Source organism: Podarcis vaucheri, assembly GCF_965113315.1.
Source record: "Podarcis vaucheri genome assembly, chromosome: 1".
Lineage (NCBI taxonomy): Eukaryota > Metazoa > Chordata > Lepidosauria > Squamata > Lacertidae > Podarcis > Podarcis vaucheri.
In genome coordinates this window covers 64,871,104-64,895,931 of record NC_138759.1, presented here as the reverse complement: position 1 = coordinate 64,895,931, position 24,828 = coordinate 64,871,104, and the positions used below count along the sequence as shown (strand labels likewise).

General features: G+C 43.0%; 1 protein-coding gene across 1 annotated transcript; it reads left to right on the top strand.

The window, feature by feature from the left end:
* Window positions 1-9,249: 9,249 nt before the first annotated feature.
* Window positions 9,250-24,512, top strand: LIN7C (lin-7 homolog C, crumbs cell polarity complex component). The gene is made up of 5 exons (XM_082213106.1): window positions 9,250-9,384; window positions 16,014-16,132; window positions 16,668-16,739; window positions 18,612-18,821; window positions 20,414-24,512. The coding sequence occupies exons 1-5, from the start codon at window positions 9,348-9,350 to the stop codon at window positions 20,567-20,569; spliced, it is 594 nt and encodes a 197-aa protein (XP_082069232.1). The 5' UTR covers window positions 9,250-9,347; the 3' UTR covers window positions 20,570-24,512.
* The last annotated feature ends 316 nt before the right edge of the window (window positions 24,513-24,828 follow it).

Below are 24,828 nucleotides of genomic sequence, written 5' to 3'. Positions count from 1 at the left end.
CTATGGCTCATTTTTCCTTTTCAGTGTAGTCCAGAAATTTCAGAGTGTTGCAATGTCTTTACCTGCCCCACACCTGTTGGACCTAATTAGGCCCAAAGGCCTGATGACGTCTTAGAGCACCTTCTCTTGCCTACCTGATGTACGCTGTCTGTCATTTTGCCATTCAGAATTAAGCATGTCAGTTAAAAGCTGCCTGCTACTATCACTTTAAATTCATCCATCAGTCCATAAGATGGCCAACCTAAACAGGTCTGAAAGCATCTATAGCCCTACTTACAGCCTGAATCCAACCATATTCACTCAGAAGAAGGTCTCCTTGATTTCTTTGGGTAAGTAGGTTTAGGACTACAGCTTTAGATGGCTGGGAAAATCTGGGACAATCCAATCTAGTGATCTGATTATAAATGAGCGAAATAATTACTGGACCACTTTATCCCAGAATGGTAAAATGATAGTTACAACAGACAGGTTTGTTTTAAGTTCAGGAATCATGGAACTATTGACCTGCGAGTTGCTCAATATTTAAAAATATTCCCATCCCATTAGATCAGGGGTTGTCAACCTGGTCCCTACCGCCCACTAGTAGGCGTTTCAGGATTCTAGGTGGGTGGTAGGAGGTTCTATGGCACAAGCTGAATCCTCCTTCCATAGAGCACTGGTGGGTGGTAAGGAAATTTGACCATCAAGATGCATTAGTGGGTGGTAGGTATAAAAACATTGACTACCCCTGCATTAGATCAAATAATAGTTTGCAGGACTGAGCTGGGTGCCAGAGATAGCCTGGAAAATCTGTGGATGTGGCTTTGCTTACATCACTTCACATTGCAAGCAACGGTAACCCTCTCTTTTATCTGCTTACATGTTGATGCCAAATTCCACAGCCAGATAATTAGGATAAAATTTCAGAATCTGCTATCGGCACCTACGTGGTGTCCAGAATTTAACTGGAAGATGGATTATTCACTAGATCTCAGTCCTGCTATTTTGGGGTCTCCAACAAACAGTTACCCAGCCCTGATAGTCTACAGTCAAACAGTAGAATTTTGGTACTTGTTGGTTCACTTTAAAGGCCTGGAAACTTCAATCATCAAGGTACAACAAAGTAAAGACAGATTTATTTATATACCCATTTCTGCATGAGTGTAATCCAAAGCAGTTTACAATTAATAATAGCTACATTAGCAACAGCACTTCTATCAATAGCAATCCATTGCAAAATATAAATAATAAAGAAAAATGAATAAAGAAATCACAAAACAGTCAGTTTCAATAATCTGTGCAATACAAAATCTCTCTTCCTAAAAAGACACAAAATATTTTACTAGTAAAGGTCCCAACAGTAAAACAGCATTCACTGAAAAATAAAACTTATAAACTAGCAAAAAGACGACTCTGGCACAAACACTGAGAGAAAATACATAAATACCCCTAGAGATCCAACAGAAACGTATTTTGCAAACTGATTGTTATCGCAATTGATCAAATACACTGCTTGTTTTTTAGAGGTTTTACAGACTCCCCCAGTGGCCAAGTTTCATATACTTTCACTGGAGCTACTGATTGCTGCAAAAGTGACTGTTAGTGAGCGTGTGTCTGCCCAACAGGCTTTCTTGCACTAACAGACCCACCAGTAAGAATAGGCAATTTAAAATGGAGTACAAATTTAAGATTAGATTACAAATGTCATAAATGTATATAAAGTATTTACACAATGTGACACCCTCCAGCTGATTACAGTAACAGGTATGTTAGAGAGAGAGAGAGAGAGAGAGAGAGAGCGCGCACATGGACACACTGAAATTTGGGTTGAAGCCTAGGGACTGCCAAAGTAGATACAGTATCTGGGCAGCTGCATTATAGGATTGCCTATTTACTTCTACTTCCACTCTGCTTTAATAATTGTCAATCAATAAAATATGACAAAGCAGCCATGTCTTCGATAAGTTTTCATTCACAGGAAACTAAACTCAGAAGCGTGGTCCCTAAAGCATCTTACCCAGGCTTCCTCAAATTCGGCCCTCCAGATGTTTTGAGTCTACAATTCCCATAATCCCTGACCACTGGTCCTGCTAGCTAGGGATCATGGGAGTTGTAGACCAAAAACAGCTGGAGGGCCGAGTTTGAGGAAGCCTGATCTCACCAATCAAGGAAGTGCACAACAATATCAAAGTAGATAGTGTTGTAGTAATGGCAGGAGCCTGTCTTGACTCCCAATATCAGCTGAAGTGTCACTAACCCAATTAAGTCCTTTTTTCTGCTTTTTTTTTTAAAAAAGAGTCAACATACATATACAAAAAGAAAAAGAAAAAAATGAGATGACACTACAAATGCCACTACCAATACTAACAATCAAAAGTTATAATAAAGTTATACCCAGCTTCCCCATCCCATGTGTCTTCCCTCCACCAGTTCTCATCTGTACCTTATCCCATAAACTGCGTTCTACATTGCATATATTCCAGTTCGAATCTATGAACTTAATTATCCGATCTTTACTCCTCTTCTCATTTGGGTTTGATTATACTGTGCAAAGTTATTCCAAGCATATCAGCATGTTATTGTTCGAACAATGTTTATTGATATACTCCTCATAGTATTTCCATTGAGATCTTAGTTTCTGATTTGATTGATATCTTATTATCGCAGTTAGTCTTGCCAGTTCTATAAAATCTGATAACTTATTTAACCAGTCCTCTTTCGAGGGTATGTGAGCACTCCTCCAATTTTTCACTAACAGTAACCTTGCTGCTGCTGTTGCGTAAAGCAAGAAATTTCTTCTATCTTGCATGACCTCTTTGCCTAGCAAGTTTAGTAAATATATTTCTGGGTTTTTTTCCAAAGGAATTTTTAACATTTTTTTCAACTCCTCATGCACACTATTCCAAAACACTTTCACTCTCCCACAACCTCACCACATATGAATTAGTGTGCCCTCAGCATCTTTACCTGTCCAACAGCGACTGGAGTTTGATTTATATACCTTGGCAAGTTTTACTGGCATTACATGCCATCTATGAAACATTGTCATAATATTCTCTTTAATTGCATTGGATGTTGTAAATCTGATATCAATCTTTAATAATCTTTCCCATGGTTCAAGTTGAATTTTATGCCCAATACCCTGTGCACATCCCAATTAAGTCCTGATGTGCAGGGTAAGCCACTTGCATAACATCAGGAAAGGTAGGAGAGGGGAAAAGGCCAATCAAGGTGAACATCAGCAAGGGCCTTGGCTGGTCATAGTCTGGCCACAGTTACCTATCCTTCAGATTAGATTATTGTAATATGCTTCCTGTAGGGCTACCCTTGAAGACAGTTCAAAAGCTGCAACTAGTGCAAAATGCAGCTGCTTGGATATTAACTGGTACTTCTAGATGAGCCTACATAACACAGGTATTGAGGGAACTGCATTGGCAGACTATATGCTTTGGAGGCCAAGTCACAGTGTTAATTTGACTTATAAAGCCCTAAATGACTTGGGGCTGAAGGAATGCCTCACCCCATATCATGCTGCTCAGGAGGGGTTCTCTTACTGGTCACAGCCCCAGTTGAGCTACAAGGGAGAGAAAATTATCCATGGTGGCAACTCATCTCTGGAATAATCTAGCCCTAGAGGCACATCTTGCACTTCCTGGTCGCAGCTGAATGCAGAGGCATTCAGAAATGCTTAGTTTTATGCTATTGCTATGTTCATGTTTATCTTTTATTGAAGCTCCTGGTTTATGGTGAAATTTTGATGCCAGATTTTTCCTTCCAGGGACATTTCAAGGAAAGGTAGGGCCTATAAGTGACGATTCAGGTTTAAGATACCCTGCTTCAGAGTGAATCTGGAGGGACATTGGCTTTGATTATCCACTGACAGCCTTATAACTCTATGATCCTATAAATAAAGAGTTAACAAACTACATGCTTGAAAGTGAAAGTTAATTAACATTCCCATCCAAAGTCTTTTAGAACCTTCTCCAAGGAATCAGCAAGTTCTTCTGTGTCAGTATTATCATACCAGTCACATTTATCATATCAATCAGAGTTTTCATGTGCACAGAAGGGAGAAAAGCATCATAATGACATAAATTCCAACAGCTGATGCACAAAAAGGTCCTTCCATATGTCCGCTGTGCACTCCCACGCTTGCCAGAAGTGAATGTGAAAACTCTCTAAATGAGCTTGTGCCAGTCAATCTCTGTGCAAAATTAATCAAGAGAAGCATTCTGTGGCATATAACAAAATGCTGGGTTCTTCTTACATGCAAATCAGTCGGCACTTCAGATTAATCATAAGGCATTTTCTCTGGTGTGTACCAGTGCAGAAATCTGCTATGTGACGTGAGGCCAGGTGTCCACATGAACATATGCATGACGAATCCTTGAACACTTCCCAAAGCATGCACAAAACGATGGCCTCTACTATGCGGTGTCATCAATTCATCTATGAGACTGTGCAAGCAAAGCGAGCGCTGAAACTTATTCTGGGTTCTGCCAATAAGTAAGGTTGTAAACAAATACTGGGGCCAAATTCTCAGAAGCCTGAATTTGACTATGCTGTAGTAATTGTAAGACAGCTAAAAATAATCAAAAAGTGGGCTAAGCCGGGACAAAAATGAGTTGCAATTTAGGCAGGTTTTTTTATTTTTTTAAAATAGCATTCATATCCGCATACCCAAGACGGTTATTAAAAAAACAACAACCCTACCCCGAGATATCCCATCCAGTTCCCAACCATTTTCACCTGCTTGAATGAGCATTCTGCCAAACTTGAGTACAATGCCAACATTTCTTTTACATACTGTTACTCAGATCAGTGTATTCTGCTGGGGCATATGGAAGACTCCCTCTGTACTGAGGGCAATCCCACAAAACTCTTGATTAACATTTCTGGAGCCACAGGATGACCTTTCAAGATCAATTAAATGTGTTTCAATCTAGTGAGAAGAGGCTCAAAATTTCTTCTTGGCATGACGCAAGCAAGTTGTAACTTCGGAAGAGTTCTTAACAGATTTAGCTGCAGCCAAGCTAACGTTAAGCTGCCTCTTAACGAACAATATGTTTTGTTTTCAGCTCAAACCTGCATTGCTTCTGTTGTCTCAGAGCTGCCTCAAATTGCTCAAGAGGCAGCACATTAAGGCTACAATCCTAAACACACTTACTAAGGAGTCCCTTTGAACTCAGTGGGATTTACTTTTGAGTAAACATACTGAATAAACATTCAATATTTATTGCAATGTTCAGTATGGGTTCAGTTGCAAGATGACTGAATGAAGACACAATCACAGTAAGGTAAAGGACGCCTGACAGTTGAGTCCAGTCACGAATGACTCTGGGGTTGCAGCGCTCATCTCGCTTTACCCGCTAAGGGAGCCGGCATTTGTCCGCAGACAGTTTTTCCGGGTCATGTGGCCAAAATAACTAAGCCACTTCTGGTGAAACCAGAGCAGTGCACGGAAACGCCGTTTACCTTCCTGCTGGAGTGGTACCTATTTATCTACTTGCACTTTGACGTGCTTTCGAACTGCTAGGTTGGCAGAAGCTGGGACTAAGCAAGGGGAGCTCACCCCGTCGTGGGGATTCAAACCACTGACCTTCTGATCGGTTTAGACCACAGTGCCACCCCCATGGCTGTATCATACAGTTAGTTCTACATGAGTCAAGTCAACATATATTTTTACCATACAGTACCAGTATAGGTCATGGGGGCCCACAGGAAAGAGGTAGAGAATCAAGCACCTGATTAATCTCAGCCACGTCAGCACAGAGAGATCATGTAGATCAGGCACAGGCAAACTCGGCCCTCCAGATGTTTTGGGACTACAACTCCCATCATCCCTAGCTAACAGGGCCAGTGGCCAAGGATGATGGGAGTTGTAGTCCCAAATCTGGAGGGCCGAGTTTGCCTATGCCTGATGTAGATCACCTTAGAACACAGGAAACTGCCTTCTACTGACTCAGACTATTGGTCCATCTAGCTGGGCGTTGTTAACACTAACTCATAGCAGCTTTCCAGAGTTTCAGGCAGAAGTCCTCAGTCCTACCTGAAGATGTCAGAGATTGAACCTGTGCTGAATTCAGCCCAGGATGGCATAGGAGAACACCTGCCTTGCTACTATGTGATGCAGAGGTAGGGAGAATACTAAAGTGTTCATGAGAATAAATTCCTTGGTCATAAATTGGTCCTGTTGTAGCTTGTACTGTGATCTGTGGGAAGCTACTCTGGCTTTGGTGGTTTGTGGATCACAATCCACACCATACATTTAAAGCACATCAAATGGACATTAAAATCTCATGATTCCTGCACAGAATCCTGGGGACTGTAATTTGCCCCTCACAGAGCCAAGCTACGGTGCCTAGGATTTGGGGGGAGGGCAGGGAACCATGTGCTTTAAATATACATTGGAAGTGCTTTAAATGAGGTGGCTCAGTTGGTAGAGCATGAGTCTCTTAATCTCAGGGGCATGGGTTCGAGCCCCAGATTGGGAAAAGATTTCTGCATTGCAGGTGGATAGACTAAATGACCCTCCTGGTCCCTTCCAACTCTACAATTCTATGACTTTATGAAATGTATGGTGTGGAGGATGTACATATCTGGATTTTATACTACCAGCTAATTTTGTATGTCCACACATCAGCTGCAGGTTCCTAAAAAGGACACCATTGCCAAAGCAAACGGGCAGTTAGCTCATGGAACACCATAAAGTGCAAACATCTGGATTATATTAAAGAAACATTTTATAGTGTTTTCAGCCCCAGCTTGTCCCTGGCTGAAAACGTGTTTGTGATTTGACTTTGTTCATTGACATAAATTCCTTCACATTTGAATGTCTCATTGAAAGACACATAGCAGAATGCTCCATCACACAACTGAAGGATTGACAACCTTAAAATGAATCCCAGAAGCTGGGAATCCCTCTGGGTGTATAAGGGCTAGTAGTGGGCATCTTGGTGGTGTCATTTATTAAGCCAAAGCATGTGCTTTCAAACAAGAGTTCAAATACTTTGGGATGAAATTAACAACACATAAGCACATGCCCTCCAGGCAGACCCTAGTCCACACCCATTTCTGTAAAAAAAAAAAAAAAAAAAAGCTTTGGCATGCAATGGGTTTGTCCTTCTTGCACCCGATGCTTTGATCACTTTAACAACACAGAAGAAACTCGCCCCACACACTAAGATTAAATTGACGACAGATGAAGCACTCAGGAAAAAGTGCATCACACATACAGCCAACAGGCATAGTACTGAGGACATAGCCATGTGCATCAAGGAGGGATTGATTCAGTATTAGCAAAAAGCATCCCTTGTACAGGCAGCAGATGTGTAGCCAATCTTATGCACATTTACTCAGAACTTAGTCCAATATGGTGACCTCCAGATGTTGTTGGGACTCTACTTCCCATCATGCCCAACCATTGGCCAGGCTGGCAGAGGCTGATGGGAGCTTGAGTCCAGCAACATCGGTCAGTGGAGCCAGGCACCACATTGGCTACCCAGTTTCAGGAAGTATACATAGGATTGCCACTTTAAACATTCAGTATTTTTCAAAAGTATGGTGATTTTTAATCCTGAAGAAAAATAGTTGAAAAGCATGGGGCGTATTGTGGAATATGAACTCAGATTACTCAAAGTTTAACTAATTCTCCACCCACAAGAGCACACTGATCACATTTTTAGGATAGGCTGCACTTTGCAAATGTTATCTGGGCTGCCCTCACAACATCCTTGCATTGTGTGTTAGGGCTTGGCACCATAATCCATATTGAAGTTTACCTGTGCCACCATTATATTAGGGGCATGACATTCGCATGTTCCAAAAGCTAGTGCATCTGTAGTTTTATAGATGCCATTTATGTTGATTTTTTGGATAAGAAATAAGGCTCCCTTTTCAAACAACACACAGATGTTGGGGGCAAATAGAACATATGGCCACTTAAGGGTGGGGCCAGCAAATGAGGTTCCTCTCTCCATTCCACAAATTTACTGTACACATGGATGTGACCCTCTGAACAGGACTATTATCTCTAGGATGATGATTCCACTACTTTGTTTTCACAGGGAGAGGATGGCACTGTAGTCTAAACCACTGAGCCTCTTGGGCTTGCTGATCGGAAGGTCAGCAGTTTGAATCCGTGCGACAAGGTGATCTGTTCCAGCTTTGGCCAACCTAGAAACGGCGTTTCTGTGCATTCTGGCTTCTGCCACGGTGTTCAGTTGCACCAGAAGCAGTTTAGTCATGCTGGCCACATGACCCAGAAACCTGTCTGTGGAGAAACACCAGCTCCCTCGGCCTGAAGCAAGATGAGTGCCACACCCCATAGTCGTCTTTGACTGGACTTAACTGTCCAGGGGTCCTTTACCTTTTACTTTACCTCCACACTGAGACAGACATGCTGAAGGGGCACACACCTAGTGAGTCCAAAGACCTTTTGAAACCAGTATTTCAGTTTTCCAGGAAACAAAGAGTTCAAAGTTACCAAAGATTTCAAAGCGAGGCTGTGGAATAGAGTTGCTGGGTTGGACTTCACGGACAAGTTCCACACCATCATTTTGGGCAGGGGTACCAACTCGAATAAAATATGGGGGGCATCCAGGGGGGGCAACTGCCCCCCTAAATCAAGTAAATAAATAAAAATACTTAACCAACTGACCAGCTGCATTGCTGATAGTTCTGTTCTGCTCCCCCAACATAAATACTGGCTATGCCCATGGGCCCTGGTCAGGTCTGCCCTGCATCATCGATCACACTATTTGAATGGCAATGTCCATCAACTTTGGGGGCCCTCAAATATTTTACCAGAGGGCCAAAGGGACCTAAACCCCTAGGAGTTGGCTCCTCTGGTCTTGGGACTCGCCATGCAAAGCGTCGCCCTCAGCATACCAGTCTTGCCCTCATGCCCTAAAGGCATCTGGCTCGAAACTGTGGGAGCCGAATTCTCTCTGCGTTGCCTGCCTATCTCACCCGGCAAGCGCGTCGCACCCGCCCTGGGAGGACCTCTCTGCTCAAACGGAGGGCACCTCCGTTTCCATCCGTGCTGGGCAAACCTCTTGCTCGCACTTTCTCGGCCTTTGGACCCCACTTGGTAACCATTAACACACGCGCCCCATTTACTTCTCTCTCTCCATCTCTCTCTGTCTCTCGAGCAGCTACCATTCCGCCCACCTGGGCGAACGGGCTCCGGAATCCCGCCCGCCTACCTAAGAGGCAGAACGAGAGCGCCCAGCGCGCCATCCCTCGCTAGTTCCGGCGAGAGCCGGGAAAGCCGCGGCCTTCGCCCCTCCTTCGCCTCGCCGCGTCCTGGAAGCAGCACCGCCTCTTGCCCGGCGTCACTTCCCCGAGAGCAGCTGGAGAAGGAGAAGATGGCGGCGCTGGGGGAGCCGGTGCGGCTGGAGAGAGGTGAGAGCAAAGGCGGGCGGGCGGGCGGGCGGGGAACGGCTGGCCTCGGCTGCAGCAACGGGAGAGCCAGATCTACTGAGCAATGCCCTGCAGGGGCGACGTGTGTCTTCGCCTTGGGGAGCGGGCAGGCTAAGCCCCAAAGCGTTATTCGGTCCTGAGGCTGGTCAGGGTAGGCGCAACTACTTGCCCGCAGCAACAGCAGCCCCGCAAGCCTCCGCTGAGAGTGGGGAGAGGGGGTGCCCTTGCCTCTCCCCTTCCCCCCGCCGCTCCCACACCCAGAGATCCTCCGCAGCAGTGCTCCAGCTTAGGGGGCTTAAGAAGAGGATTAGAGAAGTGCCAGGCTTACTAGCTGGGATGGCCGTCGCAAGTGAGGAGCGCGCGGCTGCCGAGAGAGACCTAGATGGGGGCGTGGCGTCCGGCCCGGCGGGGATCTTCTTCTGTTCTTGGCTCCCTCCCTCCGCCCGTCTGTCAAAGCAGCCTCGGCTTCTTCTTTCTCTGCCTGGTCCGAGTCAGCTGGTGCTGAGCTAGGACCGTGGCTTGCGCGCTCCCCTGTGGGTCGGGGTGCGCGAGGAGGTTAATGGACAACACAAGGCCCCTGGGGAGCCAGCCGGTTCTCTGGCTGCCAATATTAAGTGTAAAGTTATGGAAGTTTTAAATCGGAGTTCTTAGGCCTCGGTGGAAAATGCACTGTGAGCTGCTACTAGGTATAGTTAGGTGGGAGGGTCTAATTTATGAGCCTAGAAGCATCTAGGCCCCCCATCTGCACTGTACATTTAAAGAGCATCATACTGCTTTAAGCTATCATAAAGGTAAAGGTAGCCCTGTCCGTACGGGCCAGTCTTGCCAGACTCTAGGGTTGTGCGCTCACGTCACTCTATAGGCCGGGAGCCAGCGCTGTCCGCAGACACTTCCGGGTCACGTGGCCAGCGTGACAAGCTGCATCTGGCGAGCCAGCGCAGCACACGGAACGCCGTTTACCTTCCCGCTGGTAAGCGGTCCCTATTTATTTACTTGCACCTGGGGGTGCTTTCAAACTGCTAGGTTGGCAGGCTCTGGGACTGAGCAACGGGAGCACATCCCGCCGGGGGGGATTTGAACAGCCGACCATGCAATCGGCAAGTCCTAGGCACTGAGGTTTTACCCACAGCGCTACCCGCGTCCCTTGAACTATCTTGGTTTCCCCCAAAGAATCCAGGGACTGGGAAGTGTCGTGGGCTAAGAGTGCTGAGTGCTTTTCGGATACCTCCTCTTCCCCTGAGGGATGGGCAGTTCTCAGAGTGGTTTAACAGTCAGTATGTCTTCCCTGGGAACTCGGGGAACTGTTGCTCTGTGAGGGGGAGAGGGTTCTCTATGACTGCAAAATGCTAATGCAGACTGAAATAACGGATTCCTAGGCACAGAATCAAATTTAGTGGGTTAAGTTTTTTACAGCGCTGCAGCAAAATGTTGTCACATTGAGTGCTCATAGCAAGGTGTTCTAGGAACCAGCCAGCTATACTCTTTTTCCAGGGTGCTCCTACACACACACACACACACACACACACCCTGCCCCCATTTGATCAACATTCTGTGGTCACTGAATATGCTCAGTCCTCATTGAGCTGAGTTTTACAGGAAAGGCTAGGTACTGAATTTTAAGAACTGCTGCATGTCCCCAAACTTTTAGGTGAACTCGTGTGATTAAACAGGATTTAGGCTTTACGCTCTGAGTTATCCTGAACTGTAATGCACATATTCAGATATATAAGTTAATCACTAAATGACGCCTTAAATCTAGTTACGGCCACCAAAACAGAATACCTAGGTGTCTTTTTTTGTTTACAATGGTTTTTATTATTATTATCATCATCATCATTAGCATTAGTTATTTCTATATCACTTTATATTTTAAAGAAAAAATCTCAAAGCACATTACAACGCATTAAAACATCAAATAAAACAACCCAGAATAAAGCAAATTCAGGCTTCAAGGAAAATATTCAAATCCTTCTCCAAATGACATTTTGCTTTTCCTGTATTTATTTACCCACTTAATTTGTATAGCTGCCCCATAGCAGAAGTACTGTAGGAAGCCAGTGTAGTGTAGTGGTTAGTCAGACTGGGAGATCAGGGTTCAAATCCCCTCTCAGTCATGGAGCTCACTGGGTGACCCTGGGCCGGTCACAGGCTCTTAACATACCTCCCAGGATTGTTGTGGGGATTAACTGAGGGGGTGAACCATGTACTCCTTAGAGAGAAAGGTGGGATATAAATGCAATTAAGTTTTTCTGCCTACCTGCTTAAGAAAGCTGGAGAGGGTAGCCAGATGGAGATGTCATTCACCAACCTGGCATTCAGAGATCTCCACATGGTCACAATTGGAGCTGCAAAATTGGCGCTTGGCGAATTTCTAGCACTGCTCATGAAGAAGGGCCTCAGTTGTTGATCACAGGGTTTGGGCAGGTTCGTAGAATTGCTGATACAAAGTTTTCATAGAATTGCTGATACAAAGTTTTCACAGAATTGCTGATACAAATGATGACATTTTTAAGAAAACAGAATGATTGTTACTTTGCTGTTGAAGAAATGTACATTGTATCTTAACAGTATTTCAATAGAAACTAAACTTAGCAAATAATGACCAAGTAGGCTATTTTTGAGTCAATTGTCAAAGTATTGATGTCTCAAGCTCCCGGGGGAATCCTGTGTTTTATGAGGGAACAGTTCAGATAAAGAAAAAGGAAATAGCAGGTTAAAATGTAGTGTCTGTGTAAAGCTATGACAGAGGACAAGATTTAGTATCACTGATGACTGACCTCCTCATTAGTTATGGAATGAAGTCAAACAGCATCACCCATGCAGCTTGCTGTATGTGCAACTTTAAGCACTGCACCCTGCATAACCTTGCTGCTCAAGCTCAACCCCAAAAGTTCGACATCTGATGTTCAGCCTTTGAATCTCTTGCCACTCCCAGAAACATTTCCCCCCTTTGTACATGCATGATTCCAAACAGAACTGGGTCACCAGCTCACACTGAAGAAAGGATAGGGAATGTGCAAACACCTCTGGGAAATTCTTCTTGCCTAATTGAAATTCTTTTACTATCTTGGAGAGTACTGTTTTCAAAACGTCCATGCTAGGCAAAATTCAATAGGAACTCTTAAGTAACAGTTGACCTTTTGGGTCTAACAACCCAGGAATTCTCAGAAATAGAAGGGAGGGTGTAACTGAGCCAGTTAAAGTCATAATGATATTCTCCCATGAATGGATGTTGTGTAACCCATATAATTGACAATCAGTTGTCATGTTTTAGTTTTCCAAATATGGCTAGGTTTGTTTGTTTTTGAAACTTCTAACATTCATTATACAGTAGTGGCTTATTGTAACCTCAAATTTGTTTTGAACAACATTTTATCCTTTGCTCCTCAGTCATTCAAGGAAAATTAAGTAATATTTGCAAATAAAAATAAAAATTGGATGCTTGGACTCAGCTGCTGGCTCTGCTCTTTGTCATGCAAAGGCTGTGTTTTTATTTCTAATCTTCAAAGACTAAGCTTTGAAAAGTACAAATTTTTTGCTAAGTTGTTGTTTTGATGGGTAACAGAGGCAACAACAGATGACTTAATTTTTTCCATGCTCCGTAGTGAGCGAGTACTTGGTTGTGGAAGCAAATATTTAAGGAAGATGTTAGAATTGATAGTGGAGAAAAAGTTAAAATGCCATGTGTTTCCATGAAGTTGAGATGGCAGGTGTATCCGGCAGCAATAACATTTGTACTTACCGTATTTTTCGCTCCATAGGACGCACCTGACCAAAAGACGTACCAAGTTTTTAGAGCAGGAAAATAAGAAGAAAAAATCCAACTCAAATGTTGTACTAAACTATTTAAAACAGCAAAGTGGGTGGCTCCTGTCCACTTTGCTGCTTTAAAGCGAGCCACAATATATAATGAAGAGAATGGAAAAAGGACAGACATTCCATTATAATGTAGCTGTTTTCATCATCACTGGGAAGTCAGTATTGGCAGCAGTCACAAAAATTAAAATTTGAGCATTTTACTGTTATTAATCAAGAATATTAATAGTCAGGGAGAGAAACCAGGGCTGTGCAAATGAGAAGTGCTTGGAGTATGGAGGAACAGCAAAGAGATCCAATGATTGCGCTCCAGATCCTAAATCTCTGAAGTTTTCTCAAAACAGGCCTGGTTGTTTTGAAAGGAAGATTCAAAGAGTGGGAAATGGAGTGATTGAGCAAAGAACAGAGGAGGAAAAGAGGGCAGATAAATAGCTCCCATTCAATAACAAGAGAACACAATGTTTTTGGTTTGGTATAGGTGGACTGTACTTGTAAGAATTTGTATAATGAATTATAGATTTGGAGTGGAAAATTAGTGCCTCTTTTCAGCAATAAAGATTAGCTGCTAGGAACATGGTCCACACACAAACACACAGGATGTCTGGTTATAGTTGCAGTTACAGATAGGTAGCCGTGTTGGTCTGCCATAGTCAAAATAAAAAAATTCCTTCCAGTAGCACCTTAAAGACCAACTAAGTTAGTTCTTGGTATGAGCTTTCGTGTGCATGCACACTTCTTCAGATACAGAGCAGTGTATCTGAAGAAGTGTGCATGCACACAAAAGCTCATACCAAGAACTAACTTAGTTGGTCTTTAAGGTGCTACTGGAAGGAATTTTTTTATTTTGGTTATAGTTGTTTAGTTTAAACTGTTACTGAGCCAGATGCCTGCTCGGTTTTAGCTGAGCTCACTAATACTGAATTGTGGAAATGCTTTGCATGTATTTATGACTATTTCTGCAAAACTGCTACCTGAAGAAATCCCCAAACTTAGTATTTTTAAACTTCAAATGGAGCTCAGAATCCGGTTAGGCAATCCTTTGCAGTTGAATTAGGAGGCACTGAGAGAAAGCAATTTGCTGCTCCCCACCCCCCTCCACCCCAGGATCACACAGCCTTCCCTCTGCTTGCAAACCTTGTCGGAGCTTCACGGGGAATGCGAACGCTATAGGCAGAGCAGTGTGGCTCCCCCCCCCAAAGCACCCCAGGAGCGCAGGGCAAAGACGCACAGCCTTCCCTCTGCTTGCAAACCTTGTCGGGGCTTCAGGGGGAATGCAAAAGCTATAGGCAGAGCAGTGTAGCTCCTCCCCCCCCCCCCCAGGATCACACAGCCTTCCCTCTGCTTGCAAACCTTGTCGGAGCTTCAGGGGGAATGCAAAAGCTATAGGCAGAGCAGTGTGGCTCCCCCCCCCAAAAGCACCCCAGGAGCGCAGGGCAAAGACGCACAGCCTTCCCTCTGCTTGCAAACCTTGTCGGAGCTTCAGGGGGAATGCAAAAGCTGTAAGCAGAGCAGTGTAGCTCCTCCCCCCCTCCCCCCCAGGATCACACAGCCTTCCCTCTGCTTGCAAACCTTGTCGGAGCTTCAGGGGGAATGCAAAAGCTATAGGCGGAGCAGCGTGGCTCCTCCCCCACCCCCAAAGAGCACCCCAGGAGCGCAGGGCAAAGACGCACAGCCTTCCCGCTGCTTGCAAACGTTGCCGGGGCTTCAGGGGAAAGCGGAGGCAGCCGGCAGAGCACCGTGGCTCCTCCCCCCATCCCCGAAGAGCACCCCAGCAGCGTAGGGCAACAGCGATTTGGCTCCAGGGACCACACATTCGCTCCATAAGACGCACAGACATTTTCCCTTCCTTTTTAGGAGGAAAAAAGTGCGTCCAATGGTGCGAAAAATACGGTAGCTTCCTGTCAAAAGCTCATTGCATAATCGTCAATGCCTGACTCTCAGTGTTCCAATGGTCATCCTATGGAAACGTACTCTTTCAGAGGCTCTGGTTTCTATTCAAATGCAAATATCAGTGTCCTCTGCCCCTTGAACCACCTTTTAACTTAATCATTTGGGTAAAATGTTCTCTGTGGTCTTTCCCTGTACTCAAGCAGTTTCAAGTATGTTTTGCTCTCAGGAGAGGGGCCCCAAGCTTGTTACAGCATTTGCACAGAGCTGTCTGCTTTGGGAACCATGTGCATTGTCTGTTAGTGACTTCAGGAGTATGTTCTAATCTGGAGCATAGACAGTTCATGTATTAGACCTTGTCTCATCTAAGCATGTGAACATTGAACAGAGCCTAGAACAATATTTATTCTGCTGCTTTGGGACGACATTTAATTCTCCATCTGCATATTACAAAGGAAGAATGGTAGAGGGAGTCCAGATTGTTTTTCATGAATGTTTGTCTGCCACTGAAATATTTGTAATAAAGAATCCCTAATAGGTATACATTGCAAGGAACAACATTTGCCTGAAACAGGAGAGCTGATGATCATCGGGATTCTGTCCTTGGGATTTTGTTGACAAGTATATTGGTCTGATGCTCATTAGTCACGGAACAAACACTGAAGAGCAAGTTGGTACAAGATCTGTACTGGGTTTTTCCTGCTCCAGATGAATGGGAAGGGGTGCTTTCAAATGTTACTCTAGCTGCGTGGGAGCCACATTTCTATGAGTGGCTCCTACACAGTTGAGGTATATAGGCTGATCACATGGTCTGATTCACTAGCCCAATTCAATGGTCAGAACCAGTATCATTACCCTCTGAGTAGATTTTAGTAGTTCATGTTCTTTCCTTGCCTTTCTTTTTACAGACATCTGTCGGGCTATTGAGTTGTTGGAAAAGTTGCAAAGGAGCGGAGAAGTGCCCCCACAAAAACTACAGGCTTTGCAAAGGGTCCTTCAAAGTGAATTCTGTAATGCTGTGCGGGAGGTATGTTTTTGAGGAGTGTGTGGAGAATGTATAGATCAGTGTCTTCTCATTAATATATGAGAGCTACACTGGGAATTGCCTTCTGTTGAAGTGCAGTTCCAAGCAAAAAGATAATACAGTGGTATCTCTGGTTGCGAACGGGATCTGTTCCGGAGGCCCATTCGCAATGTGAAAAGCCCGCAACCTGAAGCACCGTATCTGCACAGGTGCACAGTGTGATTTGGCACTTGTGCGAATGCGCAAAGCATGATTTAGCGCTACTGCGCATGCGCGAGCGGTGAAACCCGGAAGTAACCCTTTCTGGTACTTCCAGGTCGCTGCGGGACACAACCTGAGAAAACATAACATGAAGCAAACATAACATGAGGTATGACTGTAGTGAATGACAAACCAAGTTTCCTGATTCACAGCTCAATGCATGCATGCAAAATTATAGTTAATCCGCACAGTTCATTTGGAAATATTATTAATGTGGTTTGATTTAGTCATCCCCTATCCAATAAATCACATACCTGATTTTTCTTTCTTTCTAAAGGTATATGAGCACGTGTATGAGACTGTGGACATCAGCAGTAGCCCAGAAGTGAGAGCTAATGCCACAGCCAAGGTAAGACTCCTATTTAGGAAGGGTTAATATGTTAAAGCTCAACTGGCAGCTTCAATCTATAAAAGCTGAAGTATTAGGCTATGAAAATATTGCAGTGAGCTGTGCTTTTGAGCTCAATGGGAATATCCGTGAAACAAACACTTTAAACAATTGTAGGCTTAAGATAAACTGGGAAGAATGAAAGGGCTCCTTACCAAAGACAATGTTTTCCTATAGCAGTTCCCTATTTTAAAGTTGTTTTTTTCTGTTAATGCACTGAAGCAGTTCACTAATGCACTCTCATGCGGATGCTTTTTACATGTTTATTGACTGCCTTCCTACCCCAATGCATGGGATGCTAAAATAGCATTCTTGGTGAACAGTCAGTGCATTGGGTAAATGCCTGGTACAGTACAAGAATGTGGAGGGTTGGGATTGTCAGCACCTGTTACTATGAGGATGTTGAAGGGGGTTCAGGACAGGGTGATGTATACTGCCTCTGCTTAGAGGGCATTCTGCTGTGTAAAATGACTCTCATTTGTACATTTGTTTACTTGATTCCAGTGCCCAAGTTAAAAATGCATAGTAGTGCATCTGTTATGAGGAACTCGTGTGTGTTTTCAAAACACACGCAAGGGGAATAGAGGTCCTTTGGCTGGGTCGGGACGATATGGGATTGGGGGGGGGGAACTCCCATCTCTTGCGGGGACGCAATTAGTGCCAGCACCATCCATTAAGGGTGCAATCTTCAACACCTCCCTTTCCATGGAGGCGCAGATGGTAGCTATAACAAAGGTGGCATTTTTTCATCTCCGCCAAGCTAAGCAGTTGGCCCCTTATCTCTCTCGCCCTGACCTAGCCACTGTGATCCACGCGACGGTCACCTCCAGACTTGATTATTGTAACTCACTCTACGTGGGGCTGCTCTTGAGACTGGCCTAGAAACTCCAGCAGGTGCAGAATGCCACGGCAAGACTCCTTATGGGGTCCTCGCTGCGAGATCACATTCCCCCAGTGCTATACCAGCTGCACTGGCTCCCGGTGGAGTACAGGATCAGGTTTAAGGTCCTGGTTTTAACCTTTAAAGTCCTATAAGGCCTAGGACCCTTGTACCTACGGGACTGCCTCTCCTGGTATGTCCCATGGAGGACCTTACGGTCTTCAAATAAAAACACCTTGGAGATCCTGGGCCACAGGGAGGTTAGGCTGGCCTCAACCAGAGCCAAGGCTTTTTCAGCCGTGGCCCCAATCTGGTGGAACGCTCTGTCCCAAGAGACTAGAGCCCTGCATGACTTGACATATTTCCGCAGGGCCTGCAAGACGGAGCTGTCCCACCAGGCCTTTGGCCAAGGCACAGTCTGACCCCCTCCTTCTGTAATCCTTATAGAACTCTAGCCCAATGGTTGCCATTAATTTGACTCTGAATTGATTTTAGAATGAATTGATTTTAGAATATATTTCAATTAGTTGATTGTGATTTTATGTAAACTGTGGTATTTTTACTGTTGTTATCCGCTCTGAGCCTGGCTTCGTCTGGGGAGGGCAGAATATAAATAAATTATTATTATTATTATTATTATTATTATTATTATTATTATTATTATTATTATTCACCTTTGTCCATGTATCATCAAAGAAAATGCAGTTATAAGTGAAACAGTGCATATGTTTGGTTTGTTTGCCTTTTGTTTTCTCATGGTTTGGAGTACAAACCGTCTTCAGAACAGCAGCCCAGAGATTGAAAATACTCTGAAGTACATTTGCAGGGGATGCACTTGTATTAGCAGTATTTAGCTAGATGCTTTGAAATATTTGCCTTTGAGATAAGACAGTGAATAAGATTCCAGACTATGTGAACTATGGGGAGGAAAATTAGATTTCCATGTTTTGCAGGCCACTGTTGCTGCCTTTGCTGCCAGTGAGGGTCATTCCCATCCCAGAGTCGTTGAACTACCAAAAACAGAAGAAGGGCTCGGATTCAACATCATGGGCGGCAAAGAGCAAAATTCTCCAATCTATATATCCCGAATTATCCCAGGTGGTATTGCTGATAGACACGGGGGATTGAAGCGTGGAGACCAGCTTCTTTCTGTAAACGGAGTGGTAGGGATGGAATTTAACTTCCACTTGTAGTAGCTACCTGTGACCGCTTGAGGGCATTGAGGGGATGTTGATTGCTTGGTCTTGTGTGTATTATGCAGTATGGAAAAAAAAGGTTTATATTTTCCTTTTGCAAATCATAATGGAGAGTAAAATATTATGGAGCGTGTTTTAGATTTGCAATTCTAAGTTCACTAGCACTGATAGAAGCCTGCTGTTATGTGAGGAAACATTTTTAATTAATAAAGCAGGTGGATACACATATTTTAGAATTGGATCCCAAGTTTGTTGAAATAACATTAGCAAGATGTTAGTAAAATAGTTTATTACTAATAGTCTGTTAGTAAAATTGTCATTGATGAGAAACTGCCCATATGCAGTTTCTCATCAATGACTATTTTACATACTATGCAACTTTAAATGAAAAAATATTTTCTACTCTTGAGACCTGTCAGTTATATTTTGGCTTAACCTACCTCACAGGATTTGTGAGGATAAAATGAGATAGCCTCATGCATACCACTTTGAGCTCCAGTCTAGGCAAGATACAAAATAAATAATGAAGGCTGAAGGTATAGGGACAAAATCCTGAAAGGATGAGGCTGTGCTTCAGAAATTTGATGTGTGTGTGTGTGTGTGTGTGTGTGAGAGAGAGAGAGAGAGAGAGAGAGAGAGAGAGAGAGAGAATTTGGATAGGAAAGGACCTAATCCACTGTGCTGAGTGGACTTCACCTCCCACTTTCCACACTTCCCAAATGTGCCAAAAATGTATCAAAATGCATTTTAAAATAATCTGTTTTTGGAGGGAACAGCATGATAAGCACGGATTGAGTGAACCCATGTAAAAACGACACAGACTGGAACTAGAGATTCATCCCTTCCTAGTTGTGACTCCTTGAGTTTTCTCTGTCAAGTTACCTCAGAACACCTGAGGTAAAGCAGTTCTCCCCATACAACACTACTTTGCATGCACATTTACTTTTTTCCTAAATGCGGTTAAAATGTAGCAACGGCCAGCAGCGCCTTGTTCCATTTTCCTAATAGGTAGCCACTGGAATAGCTCACAGCAACTCAAGTCCTCCCACAATGAACTGTTTTGGCAGCTGACTAAAGGAGTCATTGACACTCAGCTGACCAGTCCCCACACAGCCTTCCAGCTGGTGGGTGGCACTGAGAAAATCCTTACCTTTCTATAGACTCATTCATTTGTCCTGGTAACTTCAGTTGGGGGAACTAACTTTGCCAGGCAATCTGGCTGTGCTCTGATAAGGTGGGGAAATCTTGGGAGTCTGGCAATCTACCTAGGAACATATCAGGACCCATTTACACATCATGACTGACATTTTGAGAAGCACTGTTGTAAGTGAAACCTAGAGCAACTGCCCTTTTCTTTCTCCCACCCTTAAATATGTGCTTAATTTTGAAAGCCACAAATTACCTAGAACAGATAACGCTATGATACAGCCAACATACAATCTAGCTCTTCTATGTGAGGTCATTCAGCTAGCCTTATAAATAACAATGTTGGAATATTAGAGTGCTTTTTTATATATATTTACTAACAGAATGGTTAATTTTTGAAATACTTGTTTCAGAGTGTTGAAGGGGAGCACCACGAGAAAGCTGTGGAACTGCTAAAAGCTGCTCAAGGAAAAGTTAAACTGGTTGTACGATACACACCCAAAGTCCTGGAAGAGATGGAGTCACGATTTGAGAAAATGAGATCGGCAAAACGCAGGCAACAGAATTAATGTATTACATGTCACTTAAGGAAAAGCATGAACTTTGCTTGTCTGGAAACATCAGACAAGCAACGTTAGAAAAGGATGTTAATTTTGTTAATGCTTTGTCTTTTACAAATAACTCTTGAACATCTTAATGCTTCTGAGAAGAAAAGTTTACATGAGCGTTTGTAGCTATGTGGTTTTACAGATCCTTTCTTTAAAATTCAAACCTGTAACCATCAGAACAAATTTGTAAAGTGTTTTTAAAATACATTTTAATAAGCTTTTTTCAGCATTTGTAACATCTGTTTTCTAGTACTTTTTTCCCATTTGGCATTACTTAAAACTGGAAATCATTATTTTGGATACAGATATAAAACAAGTTTTACTCTTTTTGGCACTAAATTTAGTCTTCTACATACAGGTAGTCATAATTATGTGGTCAAGTACAATTACTGCTTTTGATGAACAAGTTTCTATGCATGTTCTCAATCATAACTTTATATGGTTAATGACATCTTGGACACTTTCTTACCTCTTTTGTGAATAATTTGTAACAGGCAGTCTCGTATATTTAATGTTTCAGTGATTGACATCACTAGCAGCAATCATTCCTATAATTTAGATACTTTTGTACTAATTTCTGAATACTTGGAGAAAGTGGAAAGCATACCTGACTGTAGTTGTGTATTTATATTCAGTAAGGTAAAATTGCATGCAGTGCAGAAAAGATTGTATATGTACTCAAGACTTTCTTCTATTGTAGGTTACTTCTGCAACTGTGTCTACTTGTTCTCTTAACAGTGATGGATGTAACCCACATCAGGTACCTAAGTGGGTGGTGTGCTCTTCCTTCCTAGAGCATCAGAGTTCTTTCAGTATGCTGTTTGCAGTTGCCATAGTGACACAGAAAAGCTAACAGATAACGCAAATTCTTTTGTAAAAACACTCAGGCAGCAGACACTACTCTCTATCAGAAAAGGCATTCCTGGCTTGTGTAAATCCATTGGGCATGCTTCTAACCCAAAGTGGATAGCATTTTGGTACATCACATATAGTTCCCCCCTCCCCAGTTGTCTATGAAGTAAGTACAAATCCACAACTGAAGTTTCAGCAGATGGCTTGTGATAGAGAGAGAGCTAGTATGTCTGGGGTGCTTAGAAAATATCCACCTGGCGTGCAAAGAAATCCTTTTCTAGAGTCTAGGAATCTCTATAAAGAGATTCATTTGGCTGGTGGTCTGCGAAAGTTATACTGTGGTGGGCTGTGCTTTGCAACTAAAGATTCCTGTTTATCCCTTACTTACTACTGTGGATGAAAATGCCTGACCAACATAGTTCCTTCATCCAGATGCTCTACCTCAAAACTGCAAATCCTTGAAGCTCTGTTTAAGTTTAAAGTTGCCTCACTCTTTTAGCATAAGCTGCCAAGCCAAAACAAAGAACTTGCAGCAGCTAGAGACACGTTATTTTCAGCCGAGCCCCACAACTGTACAAGTTCATCTTTCTGGGGTTTAGAAGATCAGTTAGCAAAAAAACTCTTTGCTTTTGCAAATGTTGTTTTTTTATCTTCTCGTTGGTAGTAATGTGGTCACTAAGCTTGCTAGACTTGCATGATAACTAGTGGCAGTGGAGAATGAGTTCCTGCAGGCATTACTGACTTGCATCATAGATGCTTTCATTGCTGCTCATGATACTGTACTAGGTTAAACCTTCCAACTTTATTTAAACAGAGCGCTACTTAAACTTGCTTATAGACTGTATAGTTTAATCCTGGAAGCATTTGACCACTTTCAGCTGTTCAGAAAGATGACACAAAGGACCAGTCTCTAATTCTCAAGTTAAATTTTTTGAGCCAAGAAACTATCTTGCTCATGCTTATCCAGAGAGAGAAAGTAGTTTAATCGATGGACAATGGGAACTACACTGAACCGTGTTGCTTCAGGAATATGGATTTTATTGGGATTTATTTCTGAGTAAGCGTGCCCAGGATGGCAAACCTTTTCTTGCTGAATTTCAGTGTGTTGCCTTCCCTCAATCGCTTTGATTGAGCTTCAAGCCATTATATTGACATCTTCAGCCTAACAATGTTGCAGGAAAATCATTTTTGTGAGGGGTGTATGTAACAGAGTTATTCTGCTTTTCTTAGAACCCCTGTCTTGAAAGCTGCAGTTGTACAAGAGATGCATGGAGCCCTGCTTCCACCTTTTTCTCACTAATCTCCTGCCACTATTCCCTACTCTGCCTGAGATGAAAATAGCCAGTGGTTCAATCTCCTCCCTTAATAACAAACTAAAAAGGGGGTTACCTTGATGAAACTTGAACATTCCTGGCTTGGTATATCTAGCATTAGCCTGGTTATCCACTGGATGTCAGTGTTCAGCTGTACATGCATCCAAGTGGATAGGAGTAAGTGTTCTGCAACATGTCTCCTCTGCATGAACTACATGCAGTCAGATATAACTAGAGTGCCAATATAAGATGTCAGGAGAGTAGATTTTTCATTCTAACGACAGCGTAAATCTTACATTTGTTTGGAAGACCGGGGGGGGTAATCTAGCAAAATTGATTCAAGTACCCTTAAATCCTTTGAGCATTTAGACAGCATAAGCCTACAGTAAATTGAAGATTTAGTGACTGAAGCCATGAAGCATGTATTATTATTATTCTTTTGTCTTTTTTGTCACTTTGGGCTTATCCACACTTACCTTTCCTCTGCTCTTTGCAGGCACGGTCCGCACTTCAAAGCTCCATGTATGAGCACCTTTTTTCCTTTTTGCCCCAGAGCTTTTCCTGTGAAAACCTGCTCTTTAAAGCTCAATCGGCGCAAACAGCAATCTGCAGGAAACACGAACTGCCGTTTAATCCAATTGAGCACTAAAGAGCAGGTTTTTGCGGGGAAAGCTCTGGGGTAAAACAAATAAACATTTGGACACAGAGCTTTTATAAGCACGGATCTGTGCCTGGAAACTGCAGGGCAAAAGGTAAGTGTGGGTGAGCCTTTAGATAAGTGAGCACTGAATTGCACGGTTTAAATATGTAGCCAGCTGCAGAAGGCAACCAGCTGTACCATGTTGGTGGACTGTATATTTTTTATGGAGCAATTAATATTTAAAATAATGAGACCAAAAGAAGTAGTTGGGCCAATCAGGAAGTATTTTATTTTAATTATATATAATACTAGATTTGTGTTGGAGGTTTCTATAGTAAAAAGAATAGGGTCAAACAGATACTATAATAAAAATAGTTTAATCTACTTTTACTGAATATAGACATGTGTTTTGTTACTCTAGAAAGGGTTAGCTTGGGGTAGCCTGGGCTGCTGTTGAAAAGTGCTTATGGCTATAATCCCTTTGCCCGCTTGCCTGGGATTGATCACCATTGAATTTGATGGGACTTGCTTCTAAGTAGACATGTGTATGGTCGCATTGCTAGGGGGCTTCATTATCAAGTCTGGCATATGGATTCAGTAGGCTCCAGGCCTTTTGGATTAAAGTCTGGTGTGTAGCAAATGGAGGCCAGACAGTGGCAAAATATATATTTGCCTCTTGTCTTTATTGGAATCAAAAGCACTGTGTAAAAGATGTGCTGCTAAACCCATCTCATATCCAAAATTTGGATCAGTAGAAACTGTGAAAGAGGCACAAAGCCAGATAGATGTGTGTGTCTACTTAAAACTGGTCTCTCTTTTTCTTCGTCGCTGCAATACAAATGGGATCCTGAGCCCAGGTTGAAAGCCAGTTTTTAAAGTAAAGTTAGATTCGTTGGAGAATCAAGAAATGAACATATAAGATACTACTGAACAGGTGCAATGACTACATTGTATTGGTGTGTGCACATATGCAATAATTTAATAGCCAGCAAAAATTAAAACATAGACAATACTGTGTGTGTAGTCTTTATGTACTTAATTGCTGCTTGAGGGCCCTGTACATTTTTTAGGAACATGAAAATAAAGAATTGAAATTTCATATTTCTTGCTGTGTGAGTACTCTCTCTATTTCCTTATTGTCTTACTGATACAAATGAAACAAAGTTCATACTATCCTTATAAGACAGCCACCATATTAGACTATATTTATTTGGGAGACTCTTTTCAACACTTTCCCCACAAAATATACTTCAGGGTTTATCCTTGCAAGTTCAGTATTAGTATGGTACTACTAATACCTAGAGGACACGGGTGGTGCTGTGGTCTAAACCACTGAGCCTAGGGCCTGCTGATCAGAAGGTCGGCAGTTCGAATCCCCACAAAGGTGTGAGCTCCCATTGCTCGGTCCCTGCTCC